Source organism: Equus przewalskii, chromosome 9 (assembly GCF_037783145.1).
Source record: "Equus przewalskii isolate Varuska chromosome 9, EquPr2, whole genome shotgun sequence".
Taxonomy (NCBI): domain Eukaryota; kingdom Metazoa; phylum Chordata; class Mammalia; order Perissodactyla; family Equidae; genus Equus; species Equus przewalskii.
This window is the reverse complement of record NC_091839.1, coordinates 65,314,213-65,334,684: the sequence shown is the minus strand read 5'-3', so window position 1 is coordinate 65,334,684 and position 20,472 is coordinate 65,314,213. Positions and strand designations below refer to the sequence as shown.

General features: G+C 39.2%; 1 protein-coding gene and 1 long non-coding RNA gene across 4 annotated transcripts in view; one reads left to right on the top strand and one right to left on the bottom strand.

Moving 5' to 3' along the window:
- ROS1 (ROS proto-oncogene 1, receptor tyrosine kinase) overlaps positions 1 to 6,428 on the top strand; it is a 105,929-nt gene extending 99,501 nt beyond the window's left edge. For all 3 annotated transcript variants that reach the window (XM_008517930.2, XM_070556894.1, XM_070556897.1), the window contains one exon: positions 2,905 to 6,428. In XM_008517930.2, coding sequence (XP_008516152.2) covers positions 2,905 to 3,215 — 311 coding nt within the window. In that variant the 3' untranslated portion in view covers positions 3,216 to 6,428. The remainder of the gene's footprint in view (positions 1 to 2,904) is intronic.
- On the bottom strand, positions 316 to 19,047 carry LOC139073387 (uncharacterized). Its single transcript, XR_011522046.1, has 3 exons — positions 18,933 to 19,047; positions 16,345 to 16,426; positions 316 to 925 (listed from the first exon to the last, which is right to left on the bottom strand). It is a non-coding gene; the product is annotated as an uncharacterized lncRNA (long non-coding RNA).
- Between the last annotated feature and the right edge of the window lie 1,425 nt (positions 19,048 to 20,472).

The window sequence follows — 20,472 nt, the reverse complement described above, 5'->3', positions numbered from 1 at the left end:
AGTCAGCCGGCATATGTCTCGTCTGTAAATACCCTGTCTTACTTGGAAGTCTTTATTTTAATATTTTCCTCTTAAATCACTGGTTGCTGAGTGCATGCTGTCCTTACTCAGAATCTCTGCTTTAGTGACCTAAAGGTTTTCTATAAACATCCCCCCCCCGCCCCCCCGCCGTCTCTCACAAGTTTTTAATGCAATAAGAAGATGTACTAATTGCTAAATGCTTGCCAGGGTCAAGTTACTAAGTATTGCTCTAAGTACTGTGAACCAATGAAGTAGTAAGCTAATGATTTTTTTTGACATATGGCGCCAGAATTTGTAAAAAGAATTTATTTGCCTTATATAAAAGATCTTTTTAAAAAATAATTCAACAGCAAGCAAAAAATTAAAATCATGTTTCAGCAGAAAGTTTCCCAATATGGGTTGAAGGTATGGCAGTGAAGCAGCTGATAATATGAGTAGTTAGACCTATGTTGTAGATTTAAGTTTTTGTCAAAATTCTAAACTCCTTTAGTCTAACTTCTTTAAGCCTTTTAGGAATATCATCCTAATTTCCTCAGTAATCTGGGCCACTGGACTATTTAAAGTTAAATATCCTATTTCTTCCTATTACTTTTGACATCTTCTATTGCTATTATCATACATAGCAAATTGTTCTTATGGGTTTCTCAGTGGCTATGAGTACATATTGACAATAATCCTAACTGTTGGATCCTTCCATAAATATTCAGTGCTCAGGTACTAACCAAACTTAACATCTGATAAAGTTATTTCTGTGGGGGAGATATTTTAAAACACAGTCTGACTATTCTTGTGGTTTGAAATATGCTATAATGATGTTTGAACAATGAAGACAAACATGAGATGATGCCCAAGAGCCTGTGAGCCTGTAGCTTGGCCATCTTGTTCTTCAGCAGTGGGGGAGGGTCTGCAAAAGAAAGAAGCACACAGTAAGACAGAGAAGGGTCAGTAGTTCACGTGCTCTTATAATAAAATGAGCTTTGTTATTCAGGTTTGCAGCTTGGTAAATAGGTAGATGTGTTAAATTCCATAAGGAAAAAATAGGTACAATGGCGCTTCCCCTAGCCCTTTGAAATTATTTAATTTTCCCTGTATTTCAATTTAAATACATTCCAAATTCCAGCCTTGTTGTTCATCGGGGTAAGTATGGAAGGCTGGCAGCCACCCACACGTTTGGATGCTCTTATGCTTATGAAAAGAAAAGGAAGGACCCCTATCTATCGACTGAAATCTTTCTGATTTGCAAATGTGATACTTTATGAAAGAACAGTCATATTTCTGATCATAAACTTTTCATCCAGGTAGTAACAGCCAGGAATTGGAAAGCATGGATAAGAAATAAACCATTCCCTGAGCCAGCCGTGATGGTCTAGTGGTTAAAGTTCGGCACTCTCACTGCTTCCGTAGCCTGGGTTTGCTTTCTGGTTGCGGAAACACACCAGCCGTCTGTCAGTAGCCATGCTGTGGCAGTGGCTTACATATAAGGACTAGGAGGACTTACAACTAGGATATACAACCATGCACATGTGTGTCCAGAGTCTGTGCTTCTCAAGGACTCCTGTAGGGCACAGTCCTCACCCATGTGGCTGCACCTCACGCAGCATGGCAGACTCGAGCCAGATAGTTTGGGTTCAAATTCTAGCTGTGTGACCTTGGGCAAATTATTTAACTCTCCTGTGCCTCAATTTCCTCCTCTGTTAAATGGAGGTAATACTAGCATCTACTTAATAGAAGAGGAATGAGTTTATATATATATATATATATAGCTTAGAACAATGCCTGGTACACAGTAAATATCCTATAAGTGTTAACAATAACAACTATTATTATTATTATTGTACTTCATGTCATTTTCCTTCTCCTTCAATGCTGCCATCTAAACTTGCCAGGCCTGTGTCCATTCCCTGTCAGCCTTTTGAGGTGATAAGCATGCTCATTTTAATTTATTTGCCAATTGGTGTTAATGATTTCATCTGCTACTTATCCCAGGGAGACAGCTGAGGAGGCCTGCCACGCTGGCTGCCTAGCTGTTCCTTAATCCACATGCAGCATACCCCTGCCTTGGACCCTTGGTCTCTCTCTTCTCTCTTCCTTGAATCTTTTTCCTAAGACATCCTCGCGGCCTACGATATCCAATTCTCTCCTTTAACTCAGGTCTCTACTCGAATTTTACCTCATTAGAGAGGCCTTTGCTGACATCGCATCTAAAATAGCAGCCCCCTTCCATCACCACCATTATTCTCTTCCCCTTTTGCTGCCAAATTTTCCTTGCTCGTGCTTGTCACCACCTGATATAGATTCAGTTGTCCACTAACTTATTATCTGTCTTTCCCCATTAGAACGTAAACCCCAAAGAGCAATAAATATGTTATATTCAGTGCTGTATCATCAGCACCTAGAACACAGCCTGACACATAGTAGGCATCCAATAAATATTATCTTACTAAATGGTCAAATTACTTAATCTAAAGGAATACATCTTTAAAGGTAGATATTTTAGCTGGCGTGGCAGGATAAAACAGTAAGCACTTTAGACGCAAAGGGCCATCCTAGGGCCACTTAATTCCTGTCACAAAGACCATGACCTGTTCCACCTGTTATGGCAGAATAAACCGCCTCTGTGCTCTCACCGTATTTCACATATTCCTTTATTACATATAGCACACATCACCTTCTATAGTGACATTTCTGCTCCCCCGCTAGACTGCAGTAGCCTCAAAGACAGGGAGCATGTCTTATTTATCTTTGTATTTCCTTAGTGGTCATCATAAATGTTTGCCAAACCAATGTATGTGGTTGGTGTTATTATAATTCTCATACAGCCTGTATGTTACAAATAAAGGAAATCAAATACATGCTGGAATAACTTTTATACTTTTTTCACAGATGAAGATGGAAATGTGATTTCCTTGACTTCAGATGACAATAGGTCAATTGCTTTAATGGAAACCAAGAACCAAGAAGGGTTAAACTATATGGTACTTGCTACAGAATGCAGCCAAGGTGAAGAAAATTCTGAGGGTCCTCTAGGCTCCAAGGAATCTGAATCTTGTGGTCTGAGGAAAGAAGAGAAGGAACCACATGCAGACAAAGATATCTGCCAAGAAAAACAAGTGGCTTACTGCCCTCCTGGCAAGCCTGAAGGCCTGAACTATGCCTGTCTCACTCACAGTGGATATGGAGATGGGTCTGATTAATAGCTCTGTTTGGGAAATGCAGAGTTGAGATAAACACTCCCATTAAGTAGTTACTGAAAGAAAACCCTAGTAGAATGATAGATGTGTGGTGGTCTGTGACTCCGAATTAACACTGGGACGTTCCTGAATTCTAATCTTGGTTCTGAGAGCCATTTGGTTTCAGTTGTGACAATCCTTTTACCAACTGTCTAACCTTCAGCAGAATTCTGAGGTGAACGTTTAAGCATTTGGAAAGCTTAGAAAGACTCATGAGTCTGGAAGGGAAGCTGTTCTCTTTCGCCCTTGAGGTCCCTTAAACCATTGCCCACACTTCAGTCTGGGCTGTAACAGAAACATCTTGGTCAGATGGCTAGAGACAAAGTAGGTATGTTCAGAGACCTGAAGGAGGAGGATGAGAAGTGTGCTCGGACTGAACTATAGATTGTCTCAAAAGGGACAGAGGAAATGAGAAAACTCTCTATTTATGGAAGGACTCAGCATCTATGACATGAGAGATCGTTTGGAGAGCTATTACTTCAATAAAATGTTATCTAAATGATAACTAAAATATTTTGTATTTTGGAGGCTCAGAACAGCGGCTTCAGCCATATTGAAAATAGGACCGTGAAGATCTCTATGTCCTAAAGTTTAGCAATTCCACTATGTCTGATTTTGTATAAAAATTGCTCTGTGACATGTGTGCTATTATGGAAATGAGCTAATATAAAGATCGTTTTTATTTGCCATATCTATTTTATATATAAAATACTTAGGATTACACTTAGCATCAAATTGTCCTTAAAATTAATTATAATAATTATACAGTGTCAATTCAAGCTATGTGAATTTCAGCAACTATATGAAATAATAAATACTTGAATGAGAACTGTTAAAAAAATTCTTCAGAGAAACGCTGACTTAAAGCCAGTCATTTTTGGTGCAGTTACCCATTTAAATCTGAAAGCCTCAACCACTCGAACAGCAACACTAGCGGAAGCATTCAGTGTGTTATCCAGTTGCAATATACAGAATGTTCACTACATATAAAGAATACTTTGATTACAACATTTGCTAAGAACTACTATGGAATAAGATCACGAATCTGTTTTCCCCTTGGATAATTTAATTCATTTTTAAACTTACCCACTACCTGAGAACCTGCACTGATGATTGGCTGAATGGTGAGGGACACAGAGAAATCAATGTGTTAGTTCTGTGATGAACAGGCCCCAAGGAAAGGTCCAGGGTTTGTGGCCACTCTGCTACATCTGTTATTTCCCTGAACAGGGCAGGATATTTTCTCTTTGATCTTTGACCTTCTAATGGGCATTTATCCCTCTTTTTGATAGCCCAGCATATGATGGGCCTTCCCGTGTCGGGGAATTCCTCTATCTTTATCTTCTGGGTGGGAGCTATGTTCTGTTTGCCTCCCCAAGATCTCTTGCAGATAAAGCCACCACCACTTAGACACACCCACCACAGGCTACTAACTGAGAGCTGAGGAAGCAAAGAAACAGGGACTACCTTAAGTCTTCTCTGGTGATGGTGGCAGCTGCAGTTGGTCTGGCTCCTGGCATCCAGTGTCCAGGGCCAGGAGAGTTGGCAGAGCAAGCTTGGAGCCTGGTGCCCCTGGCTGCAGGGGTAGCCAGATTGGACTGGTTCTGCTGTCTGCTTCTAGCCGGTGCTGCCAGCTCCATAGCCTCTGTGTCTCGTTCTCAAGCCCTCTCGGAGATTCTGTGAGTTACCTCTATATCCTTTTAATAAATGATTTTCTTTTAAATTAGTCAGAGTCAGTTTCTGTTGCTTGCAACCAGGACTTTTGCTCTGCCAGTGCCCAGGATCTTTGTTTTGGAATACCCGAAAGGATCAGAAGTGTATAGAAGAATTGGATTTTCAGTACAATGCATTTGCATTACAGTTTGGACAATAGAGAAATTTATAGAATGTCTGAGGGGAATAGTCCATAAAATATCACGTTTCAGCCAGAATATACGTACAAATCAGTAGTTTTAAAAACAATTAGTAGTGAATAATATTGGTAGAGATATTTAATGCAAAATAAAATAGTGGCTAAAATCTCATAGGTAAAATTTATTGTCAATAAAAGTAATTTGATGAAATACAAATGACTAGTAACATTGAGACCTGTGTAAGTTAATGCTGGAAAAAATAGATTTTATAATCAAGAGGGAAAAATTGACAGTGGCTAAAAATGACCCTTGTTAAAATGGTTTTCACTAAAAATTAACAGGATAATAAAATCTTATTCGTAAATTTTTTATCTGCAAAATATGACCTGCGAATATTAGACTTGGGAGAAATAATGGCTCCCAAAGGCAGAAGTTTTGGTAAAAACAAAGTGAAACAATGCAAAAGCCGATCAATAAATCTAACCTTCATTTTAAATTGTTCAAGAAAAAGAAATAATCCAGTAATACTATTAAATAGTATTAAGAAAAGCATTTAAGTTGAAAATGAAGAATATTGTTTATGATTTAGCATTGCCAATTGAACAAAGATTTACCTAGATAAAATTAATATGTTGATATAATTCTGATGAAAATGCTTTACTCAAAACATCCTTGAGAAAAGAGCCTGTCCTGGGCTCAGATGCTCTCTGTGTTCCTTGCCCATACGGGTTTTCCCTGGCCTGTTGCAATCTCCTCACCTATTCTCTGCTTATCCAAATCCCACTCATCCTTTAGGGTCAGCTCATAATATAACTTTTTGGAAAGGTTTGCCCTCAACTCCCTCCCTTCTCCCTTTTCCGAATTACTGTTGCCTTTCCTATCTTTACATCTCATTAGGTGGTAACCACATATGTTTCCATCCTATTTCTGTGTATTTTACCTACTTGAATAAATTGCAAGCTTTCTGAAGACATAGTGACGTCTTTTAACCTTTGTATCTTCTCTAAGCCAAAATAGGTATTCAAGTTTAATGGATTAATTGGCTGATTTTCTCATCATTCTTTTCCAACACATTTCACAAGTCTTCACTTGGAGCTCATAGAAAGGATGCCAGAAAATTGGTCTAATGCCAAGGGGGACTCAAGAGGATTCTTTGGATCCTGAGTTATCTCCCAAGACCTAGATAATTTATAGAAATTGGGGGACAGCTTTGAGGTTCATATCAGACTTAGATGAGGCCTGAAATTCTAGAAGCCCTTGAAATGATGGTGAACATATGTAAAGGAGGCAAAACTTTATTTTGTCATTATTAGTTTCTCCCCTGTCTCAAATCCACCTTTTATCCTCAGAATGGCCTTTATGGATGTGGAATCAATGTTAAGGTGCCCTTGGCTTTTCTTTGACCTTTTCTCCTTGGTAAAAAGAAGCCCATCCAATTTTGCTTTTTGCACTTGGTCAGGGCTATGGGTTGCCCAAATCAGATGATCTATCCTGATCCTTCTAAGCTTCTTCAAAGGCAGAAGAATCAAGGGACCAAAATATACCACCCAAACTCTATTGTAAATATTTTAGGATATTTCCTTCCAGCTTTTTTTTTGCTTTCTTTCCCGATGTGAGCTTATTTTCATGGCTGAAATAGTTGTTGTATCTCTCCTGTTTTTTTTTCACATAACGTTATTGCATGTGTTTTCTCTCTTATCATTAAAAATTCTTTGAAAATGTTTCTAATGGCTGTATAAAATCCCTTAGGATGGATATGCTGTAGTTTACTTCTCTCTTGTAGATCTATCCATTCATTCATCCACTCATTCTATAAATATTTATTGAGTGCTTACTAGGGGAGAAGGCAAAATAAATAAACAAACAAAAATATATATGACAATACATTAAAAGTATCATACACCGTGAACACGTGGGATTTATTCCAAGGATGTGAGAAAGGCTCAATATCTGCAAATCAGTGTGATACACCATATTAACAAAATGAAGAATAAAAATCATATGATCATCTCTGTAGATGCAGGAAAAGTATTTGATAAAATTCAACATCAATTTATGATAAAAACTCTCAACCAAGTGAGTATAGAGGGAATGTAACTCAACATAATAAAGTCCATATATGACAAGCCCTCAGCAAACATCATTCTCAATAATGAAAAGCTTGAAGCTTTTCCTCTAAGGTCAAGAACAAGACAAGAATGCCCACTCACACTATTTTTATTCAACATAGTATTAGAAGTCTCAGGCAGAGCAACTAGGCAAGAAAAAGAAATAAAAGTCATCCACATTGGAAAGAAAGAAATAAAACTGTCACTATTTGCAGATGAGATAACATTAGATATAGAAAAACCCTACATACTCCATCAAAAAATTGTTAGAACTAATAAATTCAGTAAAGTTGCAGGATACAAACTCAATAGACAAAAGTTGGTGGCATTTCTTTACACTAATAACGTACTATCAGAAAGAGAAATTAAGAAAACAGTCCCATGTGCAATTGCACCAAAAAGAATGAAATACCTTGGAGTAAATTTAACCAAGGAGGTAAAAGGCCTATATATTGAAAACTACAGACATTGATGAAAGAAATTGAAGAAGACACAAATAAATGGAAAGATATTCTGCACTCATGGATTGGAAGAATTAATATTGTTAAAACATCCATATTACCCAAAGGAATATGCAGATCAATGCAATCCCTTCAAAATCCCAATGATATTTTTCACAGAAATAGAACAAACAATCCTAAAGTTTGTATGGAACCGCAAAAGACCTTGAATAGCCAAAGCAATCTTGAGAAAGAAGAACAAAGCTAGAAGCATTAGGCTCCTGGATTTCAAACTACATTACAAAACTATAATAATTAAAACAGTATGGTATTGGCATAAAAACAGACACACAGATCAATGGAACAGAATAGAGAGCCCAGAAATAAACTCATACAGATATGGTCAATTAATTTCTGACAAAGAAGCCAAGAACATACAATGGGGAAAGGACAGACTCTTCAAATAAAAGGTGTTGGGGAACTTGGCCAGCCACATGTGAAAGAATGAAACTGGACCCCTATCTTAAACCACACACAAAAATTAACTCGAAGTGGATTAAAAACTTGAATGTAAGACCAGAAACCATAAAACTCTAGAAGAAAACATAGATGGTAATCTCCTTGACGTTGGTCTTAACGATGATTTTTTTGAATCTGACACCAGAAGCAAAAGCAAAAAAAGCAAAATAAATAAGTGGGACTACATCAAACTAAAGAACTCTGAAGAGCAAAAGAAACCATGAACAAAATAAAATAACCTACTGAATGGGGAGAAAGTATTTGCAAATCATATATCTGATAAGGGGCTAATATCCAAAATATATAAAGAACTCATTCAACTCAATAGCAAGAAAACATACAATCCAGTTGAAAAATAGGCAGAAGATATATAGACAGTTTTTGAAAAATGATATATGGATGGCCAACAGTACATGAAAAGATGCTCAACATCTCTAATCATTAGGAAAATGCAAATCAAAACCACAATGAGATATCGCCTCCTATCTGTTAGAATGGCTATTATCAAAAAGACCAGAACTAACAAGTGTTGGTCAGGATGTGAAGAAAGGAAGTCCTTGTGCACAGTTGGTGGGAATGTAAATTGGTGCATCCACTATGAAAAACAATATGGAGGTTCCTCAAAAAATTAAAAATAGAACTACTCTATGATCCAGCAATTCTATTTCTGAATATTTATCCAAAGAAAATGAAAACACTAATTTGAAAAGATAAATGCACCCCTATGTTCATTGCAGCATTATGTACAATAGCCAAGATATGGAAAAAACCTAAGTGTCCACTGATGGATGAATGGATAAAGAAATGATGGTGTATATACATATGTACAATGGAATATTATTCAGCCATAGAAAAGAACGAAGTCTTGCCATTTGTGACAACCGGATGGACCTCAAGGGCATTACACAAAATGAAATAAGTCAGACAGAGAGAGAAAAATACCATATGATCTCTCTATAAGAGAGATATATGTGGAATCTAAAAAAAACCCAAACAAGCCAAAAAACAAGCTGATTCATACAGAGAACAGATGGGTGGTTTGGTGGTTGCAAGAGATGGGGAGTGTGGGATGGGAGAAATGGGTAAAGTGGTTTTTTTGTTAGTTTAAATAAATTGAATAAAAGATTTTGAAAAAGTGTAATTTTTCAAAAGAAAAAAGAGAATGAGAGCAAAAAGGAAGAAAGTTTAGCAGTAAGGATTTTTTTTTTAAAGTAAGAGAAAAAAGAGAGTGTACACTTGAGGATAAAATAGAAAATGAATTTGATTTGAATTAATAGCATTGCACCATATTGAGGAGGACTCAAACAATGTAAATTAGAAATATGACACTGAATTTCAAAAGGACATTTCCTTGCAGATGTTATCGGCGGATATACAGTCTACTCTTACCTTTCCTCTGGAAGGCAAGGCAACAGATGAGGAATAGAGAGAAGGAAGCAGAAAATAACTGAGAGTGAAAAAGAAATCACAATGGGAGACCTATTATCATTGTCAATTATTATTCAACTCAATTACTTGATTTACTTTAAAAACTATCCTCTTATGTATTCTGTATATTCTCTTTGGAGTTTCTTATTGGTCAATATTCTGATGCACAGAACACATTCCACTCCAGACAATTTGAATAAAAGGATTTATTACAGCATGTCAGATGGCTTACAGAATTATTAAGATGATTGAATAAAAATCTGTAGCATGAGATTCCAGAATTTGTTCTCAAATCAGGCTGCCAAAGGAACTGCTTCTCCTGCCGTGATCAGGAAGCTTCAAATCAGGAGGCACCCCTTATCACATATGTAAATACACAAAAGCCTCAGTCTGAGCTGCTAAATTACCTACAGTTACTGGTTCTGGAACAACATCACTGTGCTCCCATCAGGAAACCTCGTGCAAAATCAGGAAGCTGCCACTATAGCTTCAGGTCCCAAATCATGCCGCCTTTTCTACTATCAAGAAGCCATTTGCTCTAAATCATCTTCGGAGATGGAGTTTGGCTCCAGAACTATGCCACATTGGCTATAATCCACATGGATTAAGTATATGCCAATATCCCATTTATTTCAGTTCTAATTTCAAGTCTCATGGGATTGCATCTGATGTAGAACCTGAATCAAACTTGGATCACCAACTGAAAGTGAATTGGAGAAATTTTTGTTTTAGCTTTCTGCTCTCCATAGGAAAGGGAAGTCACACTAGAAGAAAATTGGAATAGATATTCTGAGCCAAACTTCCATAACTGCATTAGACTTCACTCTTACTTCTCCATGTTTATCTTTGAAAATTTCAAACTTTTTTTTGTTATACGGAAAATGACATATTTGTCCATCTTTGAGCATAGTCCCAAAGTCTAGAACATTCCTACTGTAAATAGTGCTTAATAAATATCTATTCAATAAAAAATACGCATATGACAAACATTATATATGACATGTAAGAGGATGCTGAGTGCTAATAGAAGTATGAATCAGGGGATGAGGCATAGACAGAGGGATAGAGAGTGAGGGTAATTGTTATTTTATGTAGGGTAACCAGGGAAGGTCACTCTGATAAAGAGATACTTAGCAAAGACTTGAAATAAATAAAAGAGTGGGTCATACGAATATGTCGTAGAGGAAAAAGCAACTTCAAAAAGCTTCCCTGAGACGGAAGCATGCTTGGCCTGCATAAGGAACAGCATGAAGGTTGGGAGTGAATTGAAGGAGAGGGGAGCGGTAGTGGAAGTTAGATCATACAGGCCATTGGAGGCCACTGGAAAGACTTTGGCTTTTTCCTTGAGTGTGGTACTGGAGAGTTTTGAACATATGAGAGACATGATTTGACTTAGGTTTTAAAAGGATAATTCCAGATGCCATGCGAAGAAGAGACTGAGATTAGGGTGAGGCCGAGAGGTAGAAGCAGGAAAATCAATTAGCCGGCTATTATAAGCAACCAGACAAGAGATGATGATGGCTTGGCAATGAAGGTGATGAGACAGCAGTGAAAGTGATGGAAGAGGTTGATTCTGTGTTTCTTTTGAAGGTTTTGCTGATGGATTAGACATGGGGTATGAGAGAAGGAAAGATGAAGATTTTTAACTTGAGCAGTAGGAAGAACTGAAGTTACTACTTACTCAGATGCGGAAGACTGCAGGGGAGATGATTCATTCTGAGAGGCAAGATGGCAATCAGAAGTGCAGTTTGGGATGTGTGAGTTTTGAGGTAATTGTTAGAGATCTAAGGGGAGAGGCTGAGTGTGCAGTTGGAGAGGGGATTAAGGAGAGGGGTTCAGGCTGGAGAGTTGTCACTATGCAGATGAGGCTGAGACTCGTCATGAGACTGGCTCAGCTCAACCAGGATGCGCATAAGTAAGAGAGAAAGCCCAAGGACTGAGGCCAAGTCACTCCATGTTTAGATACTAGGGAGCTGAGGAGAGACCAGCAAAGAAGACTGAGAAGGAGGGATCAGAAAAATAGGACGAAAATCAAGAGAGGATGGAATCTTGGAAGCGAAGTGAACAAAGTTTTTGAAGAAGAATGGAATTGTGAACTATGTCGAATGTTATTGACAGGTAAGGTAACCACATGTCCCAGTTTATGTTTTTGTTCTAGATTAACTATTGCCAGTGTCCCTTTCACACTTAAAAGTGACCTGGTTCAGACCAAAAATTGTATGGTCTCCTGTGGCAGACATGGAGGTGTGCTGTTTAGACCATCTTTCAAGAGAACCTGCTTTGGGGAGTGTGGCTCATTGACACTTCCAGCTGCTGTACCTTCAGATCTACTGTGACATTCATGCCAGGTTATGCTTCCCTTGAGCCATTTCCCGCCAATGACTGAACACTGAGGGGTAGTAGAAATGGGTCATTCCTCCCCGATGTGGATATTATTGGCTACTAACAGGCCATCTTGACTTGTGGACTCCCTATCAGTCTGGCTGAGACTTACCCAGAACTGCACTATAATCTGAGGATCCTCTTATCCAATCCTTCCTTCTCTCTCTTTTTAACAGATATCAGATCTGCATCGCAATCTGAAGGCCTTCCCCACCTTTTCTTTATCCCTCTCCCTTTTTTCTCCCTAGGAATTTCCCCCAACGAATCATTTGTACATCTATTCCTCTTGGCATCTCTTTCTTCAAGCCCTTTAATTAATACAGATAGCACCAGGAATGGCAAGAAGACAGGTAACAAGATGGAGGTCTGGCTCAATCACCACCCAAGTGGCTAAGAGGACCTCATCATAAGTGATACGGGGGGGGGGGGGGGCACAGATAGTCCTGGGCACAGGTGGCAGCCCAAATGGTAAAAAGTTCACCAGTGATGAACAAGGAAAATGTCCTAGTGGAGGGGAACACCTTTGCCCATTTGATGATTCAGGCGTTTGAAAGATATAGAGAGAATAACGCCTAGGAGAACAGTGGAGTTAGCTGACTAAGTTGGACTGATTCCCTGCAGTGGGATAATGAGGAATGAAGGATATGTAACAAATAAAGGCTAAGTGTGAGAGCTAGAGGGTGTCTTGTAGGTTAAAGAGAGGCACTTATAAACTGTAGTGTAAGAGTAGACACAGCTGAGGAGCAAACCTAGCATTTGATAGTGTTACAGAGCTCCAGGGATATTTAAATGGTCCGTCAATGTAGGTCTGTTGAGAAAACCTGGAGCCCTGAAACATTGGATGGAGGCATTTGGATGGATGCCTCAAGGATTTGGGCTCAGCAGACCACTCTGATTCCTGATTGCTTGTAGAGATGGCTCACCCCTCTAAAGTAAGAGCAGCACTTTCTCTGTACAGGAAGATATTACTGCAGCCTCTCCCCAGCAAGGCAACAGGTGCCCCCTCAGGAGCCGCATCTACCTCCTCTCCTGACTTCCACGTTGATAATAGGGTTAAATTTCAGCGTTACCTGACCAGGGATATGCTGGGTCTGATAAAAAAGGAAAGCAATTACATCCCAAAGGAACTCCAAGAATTAGCTAAAGCCTTGTGGTGGGAGCCACAGGAGCAACGCTGAGATTACATTCTGAAGGTGCTTGAGCAAGTGGTGGAAGGTAAGACTGAATAAGCAAGAATCCATTCACTCAATGGACTTTCCTGGAACATGAGATTTAACATCCTGGAAAAGACCAAAGGAAATGGGGCAAACTTGCAGCTAGGTCAGCCTCTGAAGCCTGGTGAAAACAAAGGCCCATGCTGAGATTTCTTGTCAGGTGGTAGAGAAAGGAATAAAAAGGCGAGGGAAGTGGGAATGCTGGCACAGACATATTGTGTGAGGCCAGAAGACCCGCTGAAGGACTCACCATTCATGAAGGTCATCAGGAATATGCTGATGAGAAGGGTGCCTCACTAAACATCACTAAGAAGCTCAGTGATGGCCTCCTCTGCAGGCCAGAGCTGATGGTAGGAGAGATGATCCTAGATCTGGGCTTATTAACATCTGTGAGCATGATGCAGCCCTGAAATAATAGATGCCAGATGGCTGCACTTGACCACTAGAAGCCAGATGACCCCACCTCCATGGTGGTGGAGAGGCAGCCAAAGGGGCTTGACCATAGGGAATTGCAGAGAAGGCTAATAAAGCATGTTGTCCCCAGGGCAAAACGGATGGGCAACCAGTGCTTAACATCTACAATCAGAAAAAGGCAAAAATGGAGCAGTAGGAGGCTGTTGTGGTCATTCCAATAAAAATCACGATCCTTGCCCAGATCCTGGATCTGAGCCAATTTTCAGATCTGTAACCCATTGACTGAAGAAGTGGATGGGTCCAAGGTGGAAGGATCCTATAACATCATCACAATATATACTGCAAAGATTCCCCCACAGGGAGCTATGGCCACCTACTGCAGAGGCTGTGCACTGGGGAAAGGGGGAATTCCCAGACATTTCAGACTATTGGACACAGGATCTGAGTTGTCCCAGGTATCCAGCATCATCATAGGCCCTCTGTTAGAGTGGAGTCTAATCTACAGTGTGTCCACTGGGTCCATAGCCCCAGTGGCGGTCATTTCTCCACTCTTTAAATGTGTAATTGAGACTGACATACTTGGTGATTGGATCATTGGATCCTTGGTCTATGGGGTAAAATGTATCATGGTGTGGAAGACCAAGTGGAAACCTCTTTAACTGCTGCCCTCCTCTTTTCTGTCCCCTAGCCAAGATGGTAAGTCAAAAATAAAACTGAATCCCAGGGGATGACAATGATTAGTGCCACCATTAAAGATCTACAGGGTGCAAAGTTCATGGTTTCTATCATATCTCCATTTAATTCACCAGAGCTCCTGCATAAACTGCGTGGCTCCTGCAGAAGGACTGTAGAGTACCACGAGTAAATCAAATAGTAGCCCCAACTGCAGCTGCTATGCCAGATGTAGTATCTTTGCTAGAACATATTAAGAAGGCCTCAAGTACGTGGTATGTTCTTGGCATTGGTTTATCAGAGGATCTTAACTGATGTATCACCCTATTGACGAGAGAAGTAAAGGGATTACTGAGAGTTGATCTTCAGGTTTAGACACAGGGAGCTAACTGATCGCCTTGATGAGTGTGTGTGTAGTGGTAGCTAAATTAGAGCAGGGACAAGAGAAAATGGAAAGTAAGTGAAGAGAGCAAGAAGGTGACTCATTTAAGGCATTTTGCCATGTAAAGGGAATAGAGAAATGAGTTAGAAGTTGGAAGGAGATGGGGTCAAGAGAGGATTTCTTTTTCTTTAAAGATAGGAGATATTGCAGCCTACTTTATATTAACAGGAACAATCCAGTAGAGACAGAAAAGTGATGATGCAGGAAGAAGAGGATCTGGATACAAATGCAGGAAGAGGATATTGGATACTAATTGGCTTCTACTAAAAATGTCAGAACCTCTACCCACTCCTTTTAATATGAGGATTTTTTTTACTGAAGCAGGCTTCCAGACAGTTTTCCTTTTTTAACTTGTACTCCAAACCTCAGCTCAATCTATATTTTTAAATTGGTTTGCACATAATAAAATTAAAGAAATTAATGCAGTAATTTGTGGCTTTTCCCACAATAGTTGGTGGTACTTGGTCAATGTACTTAATATCTAGTTAAGAGGGTAAAGAATATTATAAGTCAAGAGTGATCTTTAGGGTTACTCCAATCTTCTGAACCCTGAACTTCTGTCACAAGATGTTACAAAATAAATGCCAAATAAGTGGCATAGACATTACGTGGTAAGAGTTCCGGTAAGGGTGAGACCACTCACCGTGTCTGGTGTGAAGACAAGGCTTTGTGGAAGAGGCAGAACTTAAGCTAGACTTTGAAGAGTGGATAGCATTTGAGTAAGAGGTTAGTTAGGGTGAAGGTTTTCTGACACCACGGGAGGTAGGAATTTACAAGCAACCCTCTGTAGTATATGAGAGTAACATTGCAGACTGCTCTAACCCAGAGGAACAGTCAACCAGAATTGTGCTTAAATACTCTGGCAATTTCTAGATCGTGTGCTGTTGAGCTGAAATCGCATGATGGTGAGCTTGATGTCCTTCTGAAAACTCAGACAAGATAGTTCCAATTTCATTCGGAGCATTGATATGGGCATACAGGACAAGAAACCCAAGAACTAGATCAGAAAGTGAAAAGACCACATGCAAAGCATTTTGTATAATGTTTTAGAACTTTTCTGTTTTGCGTAACGAGGAGAATGAACGGTGTGTAACTGAGTTCAAATTAGAAATTCCCCTATTATAGGAAGTGACAAAAATCAAATAAATACTCTAAAATAGCAGTAAAAAAATGTAGTCAGAAGCTTGTATGATATGAAAAAAATATACGATTAAACTGTATAATCTTGTTTTATTTTAACATCGAATGTCTTGCCCTTGCTGCTGTTCTGTGACACAGGGAGATTCAATGGTACCTAGACCTCCCATCTCATTCTCCAAAGACCCAAAGCCTCTGTTAACCTGCTGCCTGGCACATTTTATGGCTGTGAAGTGCTGTTTATTTTTCTTTTTAGTTTCAATATATTTTACATCTCAAGCAAAAGAGGGAGTTGGCAGCATCCCAACGGTGGATTTAAAAAACTTTCGATAGTATTTATAATGACACCATTCCTTAAACATCAAATAACCAGACATCCCAAACTTCAATGCAAGATGATGGTGCCATTATTATCACTTTTTGTTTATTAACTAAGTAGTTGGGAACTGTTAAGTATAAAATTGTGAATAATTTTCCTTCTTACCAATTCCAGCCGAATACAACTTCACTGTGATTTTCCCTCAGGGTACCAGTCTGGGTTTTCCCTAGACTCTTTTCTTACTCTTCTGAAAAAGTATGAGTGAAGAATGTGTTTTTAGAAGAAGTCTTTGAACAAAGAAGAACAAATATCATAAGCTCTGTTCTTTATGTTTCTTACCGAAATCTGTCTGTTAATGCCCTTCTGTCAGTTTCTGAGTGTGGAGGAGAAATTGCCTGAGGTAAAAACAGGATTTCACACTCCACAAAGCAAGGTGGGATAATCCTAATAATACAGAATCTGTAGACCGTGCTTCCAGAGATATCAGAAATTCCCTAAAAAAGCAGGTACAATAAAAAAAAGGCATATGATACCAGAGGAAAAAAATGTCCAATTGTTTTCTGGGATGGATTACATATTGGGTAAAATGTGCTAGAAGAAAATAGAACTAGTATTGTACCTAGTAAAAATAAACAGCAATAACAAAAAATAATTTGCTTTGTTTTCCATCCCATTTCTTGGTAATACCTTTGGCCCTGTGCCAATAATGTAGTTGCTAAAAATAAGGGCAAGGCTATAGTCATGAGAATTAGCAGGAAAAGAAATAAGCTCATGATATCTCATCAATTTTAACTGTTGTTTTGAGCAATTGTGTGTTTAGAATTTTAAGATACTCGATTTTCCTTTCCTGAGTGAAAACTGTTTTTGTTTGAAATATTCTAAAGAGGCTTCCAAATTATAAGGTAATTGGAACATTTTATTAGTTGTAAATACACAAAGAGACTAACGTACGTACTCCAAAAATAAATGTTGATAAAAATGTCTAATTGGTAACCAGATCATTAGAGTCATGCAAATATTGATCAGGAATCAAAAAATGTTAATTCTTCAGTTTTGTTTTCCAAAGTTTAGTTTACCTTTAACCTAAATGTCTTATATGTAATGATAATTATACATTTGTTAATTTATGCAGTTTTGATAGGAAATGGAAATAATGATGACAGAAGATAGTTTGAGCAAAATCAGTTTTGTCATTTTGAAGCGTTGGGAGGTAAGTCGAACTAGAGCTCACTAGGAGAGCCTAAGAGCAAAATAAGGCAACAGGAAGTGTGCCGCTGCTTTTCTAGGTGAAACGAATGAATTCCAGTAAGGCAGAGGAAACTCGGACGTCTTATTTTTGTTTTAGAGGAGCTTAGTTCCTCTCTGGAGAACTCATAAAACACCATAATTGGAGGTAGACATGATACTATATTGTGGAGAACTTTAGATTTTTCTCTTATTGAGTTAAATCGGTTTTTTAAAGTGAAAAATTCCAAATAAAGGGTATTTTACCAAAGTAATAATTACTCTAGTAAATTCAATGTATATTTCTCTAAAGGTTAAGCATCAATTCTTCAGCAAATATCTTCCTCTTTCCCCCTAAAGAGAATTTGTCTATCTTCCTAAAGGGAGTTGGATTAGAGAGTCGCCTCTGCCGACTCTGCCAGTGGCCACCCTGCCCGGACACAATGTTTCTGCTGAAGTGGAGGTCAAGGCTGGAAACAACTGGGAGCTGTTCCTGAAGGCTGCCTTGCCTTTTTAGGTTATGAGGGTCTCTGTGTTTAGGATAACATGATTGACAGCTCCACTCCAGCTCCAATTAGCACCCCATAATTTATTAGCTTCTGCTTTCAGATTATGCGTTAACTTCACAAATATTTCAACCACGGAAACAGCAGCTATCAAGTGTCTCTTTCCTGATCCAGCCCTCTGGGGCTGGAGTGAAATACAAGGAAAGAGCAGTACAGTTGGTCTGTCAAGTGAGAATAATCATTTGTGTCTGTGCCTGTCTGAGGGCACGGTGTCTCTGATTTCCCTTTAGGCCTGCATCAGTGTGTGTTTGTGAGACATTTGTAGATAGATTCTATTGTGTGGATACCGTATTTGTGTTATTAGAGTTTCAGTTATTCATGGGAAATGATGGAGAACTGGTGTGGAGGAAATGTGAAATTTACATTTGCTTAACCCTGTTCCTTGCGTAAATGTCAAACTTGAGTTATGTACAAACAGCAACTATAATAATGATACTGACTTTAGGACATTTATTCCTTTACTTTAGATTTTAGGGATATGTAATAAATAAAGAATAACAACAAATCCTAAAAGTCTTGCAAGGAAGAATGGAAGCATAGAGCAAAGACTTTGACAAGTACAATCAAAATGTGAATTATTTGCATGCAAACTATCAACAAAGTAATTTTATAAAGGAATCTTAGGTTTTTTGGTTTCGTTTATTTTTAAAGTCTTTTCAAACCTCTTTCCATTTTTCTTCCATGCTTTGACACTTAATGAATTCCATTTAAAAATGTAATTTATGGAAATAAGACTTATATGGAAAGCAGTTTGTCTAAGCTTTATTTTTTGTATCTCCCCCAACTCAAAAGTAATCAATTACGAAAGTGCTTAAGAAAACAGCTTCTTGGTTATTTTGATAGAAGATGTACGGGCGCCTGCACGTAAACACAGAGTTTGTGATTCTCAGCAAACTGGAGGTTAAAATCACCTTAAGGGTTGTTTCCCCCAATGCAAAAGGGTACAGAAAACGCAGTACTTACCCAGCAAGAGTGGCAAGAGAAGCTTCCAGTCAGGGAGTCTAAGTCCCAACACCCACCACCTCTGCCCTCTCTACCATCCAGGCCTGAATCAATCTTAAGTCATTGCTAGAATTTGCCATGCATTGAAATAGAACTTCAAAGGGGAAACGAGACAGGATGGCAACTCCTTTTAAACTAAAGGAGAAGAACAGATAGAGTTCCCTGTAGTTGGGTGACTGAGTTCTCAGCCAGAGGGCAATCGGCAAAAGGATTACTTGGTGGCGGAGAGCTGTCTCTCCCCTTTTCATCACCTCTCCCTCAGCCGAGGCTAAGTGCAAAGGGAAAACTGGGGGTAAGGAGGATGCTGATGCCAATGGGGATGATTAAAGAATCTAATCTTTCTCTCAGACCCCCAACCAGGTCTAAGATATATAAGAACATCATGTTTGTCTTCTCTCACATCATCCCTCATTCCCTTGAAGGTCCTTTTTTCAACTACTAGGTCCTTCTCTAATCTGCATGGTTTCATGAATATTAGCGAGACCGCTAGGGGAAATCACATTTTTCACAAATTGGTGGGCCTAAAGAATGTCAGTTAGGGCTCTTAATTCACCAAAGTTCTGTTTGATGCTCTTATTACATAGAACCAAGTCACTATAGTGCTTGTTGATCTTGCATTTCTACTTCGGGAATGTGTAACATGGAGGGAAACACTCTGCTCCATGTGTCCTCTGTGCCAGGCCGCTGCAGCCCTACTCAGCAGTCTGAACTATCTGTTTAGGACTGCCCCAAAGGCCAGTTCCAGTGAATGAGTCTCCTCACCAGCAACGTGATATTCAGGTCAGATGTGGCTAAGGAGAGAGGTTTCAGTAATCAGAACCTTGTGGCTGGGAAACTGCTCCCTGTGGGTTCAGCTCAGAGCTCTTGTGAGTGCTAAAGCACGTGGAGTGCAGGTAAAGAGCTTCTTCCGGTGGGGACTAGTTGGAAAAGATGTCTAGCAGAGAACGCATGCCTGTGCTTTCTTCTTCAACTACACACTCAGCGGCAAATTCTAAAAAGGGTGCTGGAACTTAGTGTATTTTATTTATGCTTGCATATACCAGTGATCCATGCCAATGGAACATGGATTAAAAAAATCCACAGAGAAGTCCAAAGTTAATTTTAGGTATTGCTTCAATGTCCAAACCTCAGGCCAAGTCTTACAAGACTTGGTTAGCTTGGGTGTGAAGAACTTCAGAGCAGTGAAGTATGTTAAATGCTGAAATGAGTTAAAAAGAGACGCAATAATTCCCTCCAGAAGAAGAGTGGAAATCTGCATCTGACCGGTCTACAGGTAGTGCCATTTGAGAGAGTCCGGACAATGTCCTAGGACAGCTCCTTTGAGACCTGGGATTCTGTAAAGTCTACAGTGTGTTGGTCTTTCCCCCTCTGTATTCATCTGTTGTGGAGGAGAAAGTAAGCCCAAAGGTGAACAGCCAAAGACAATCAGGAGTGCACAAGCAATTACTTGCAGTGGAGAACAGTGCAATCTCGGCGCCCGGGTGCCTGGGTTGGCATTCTA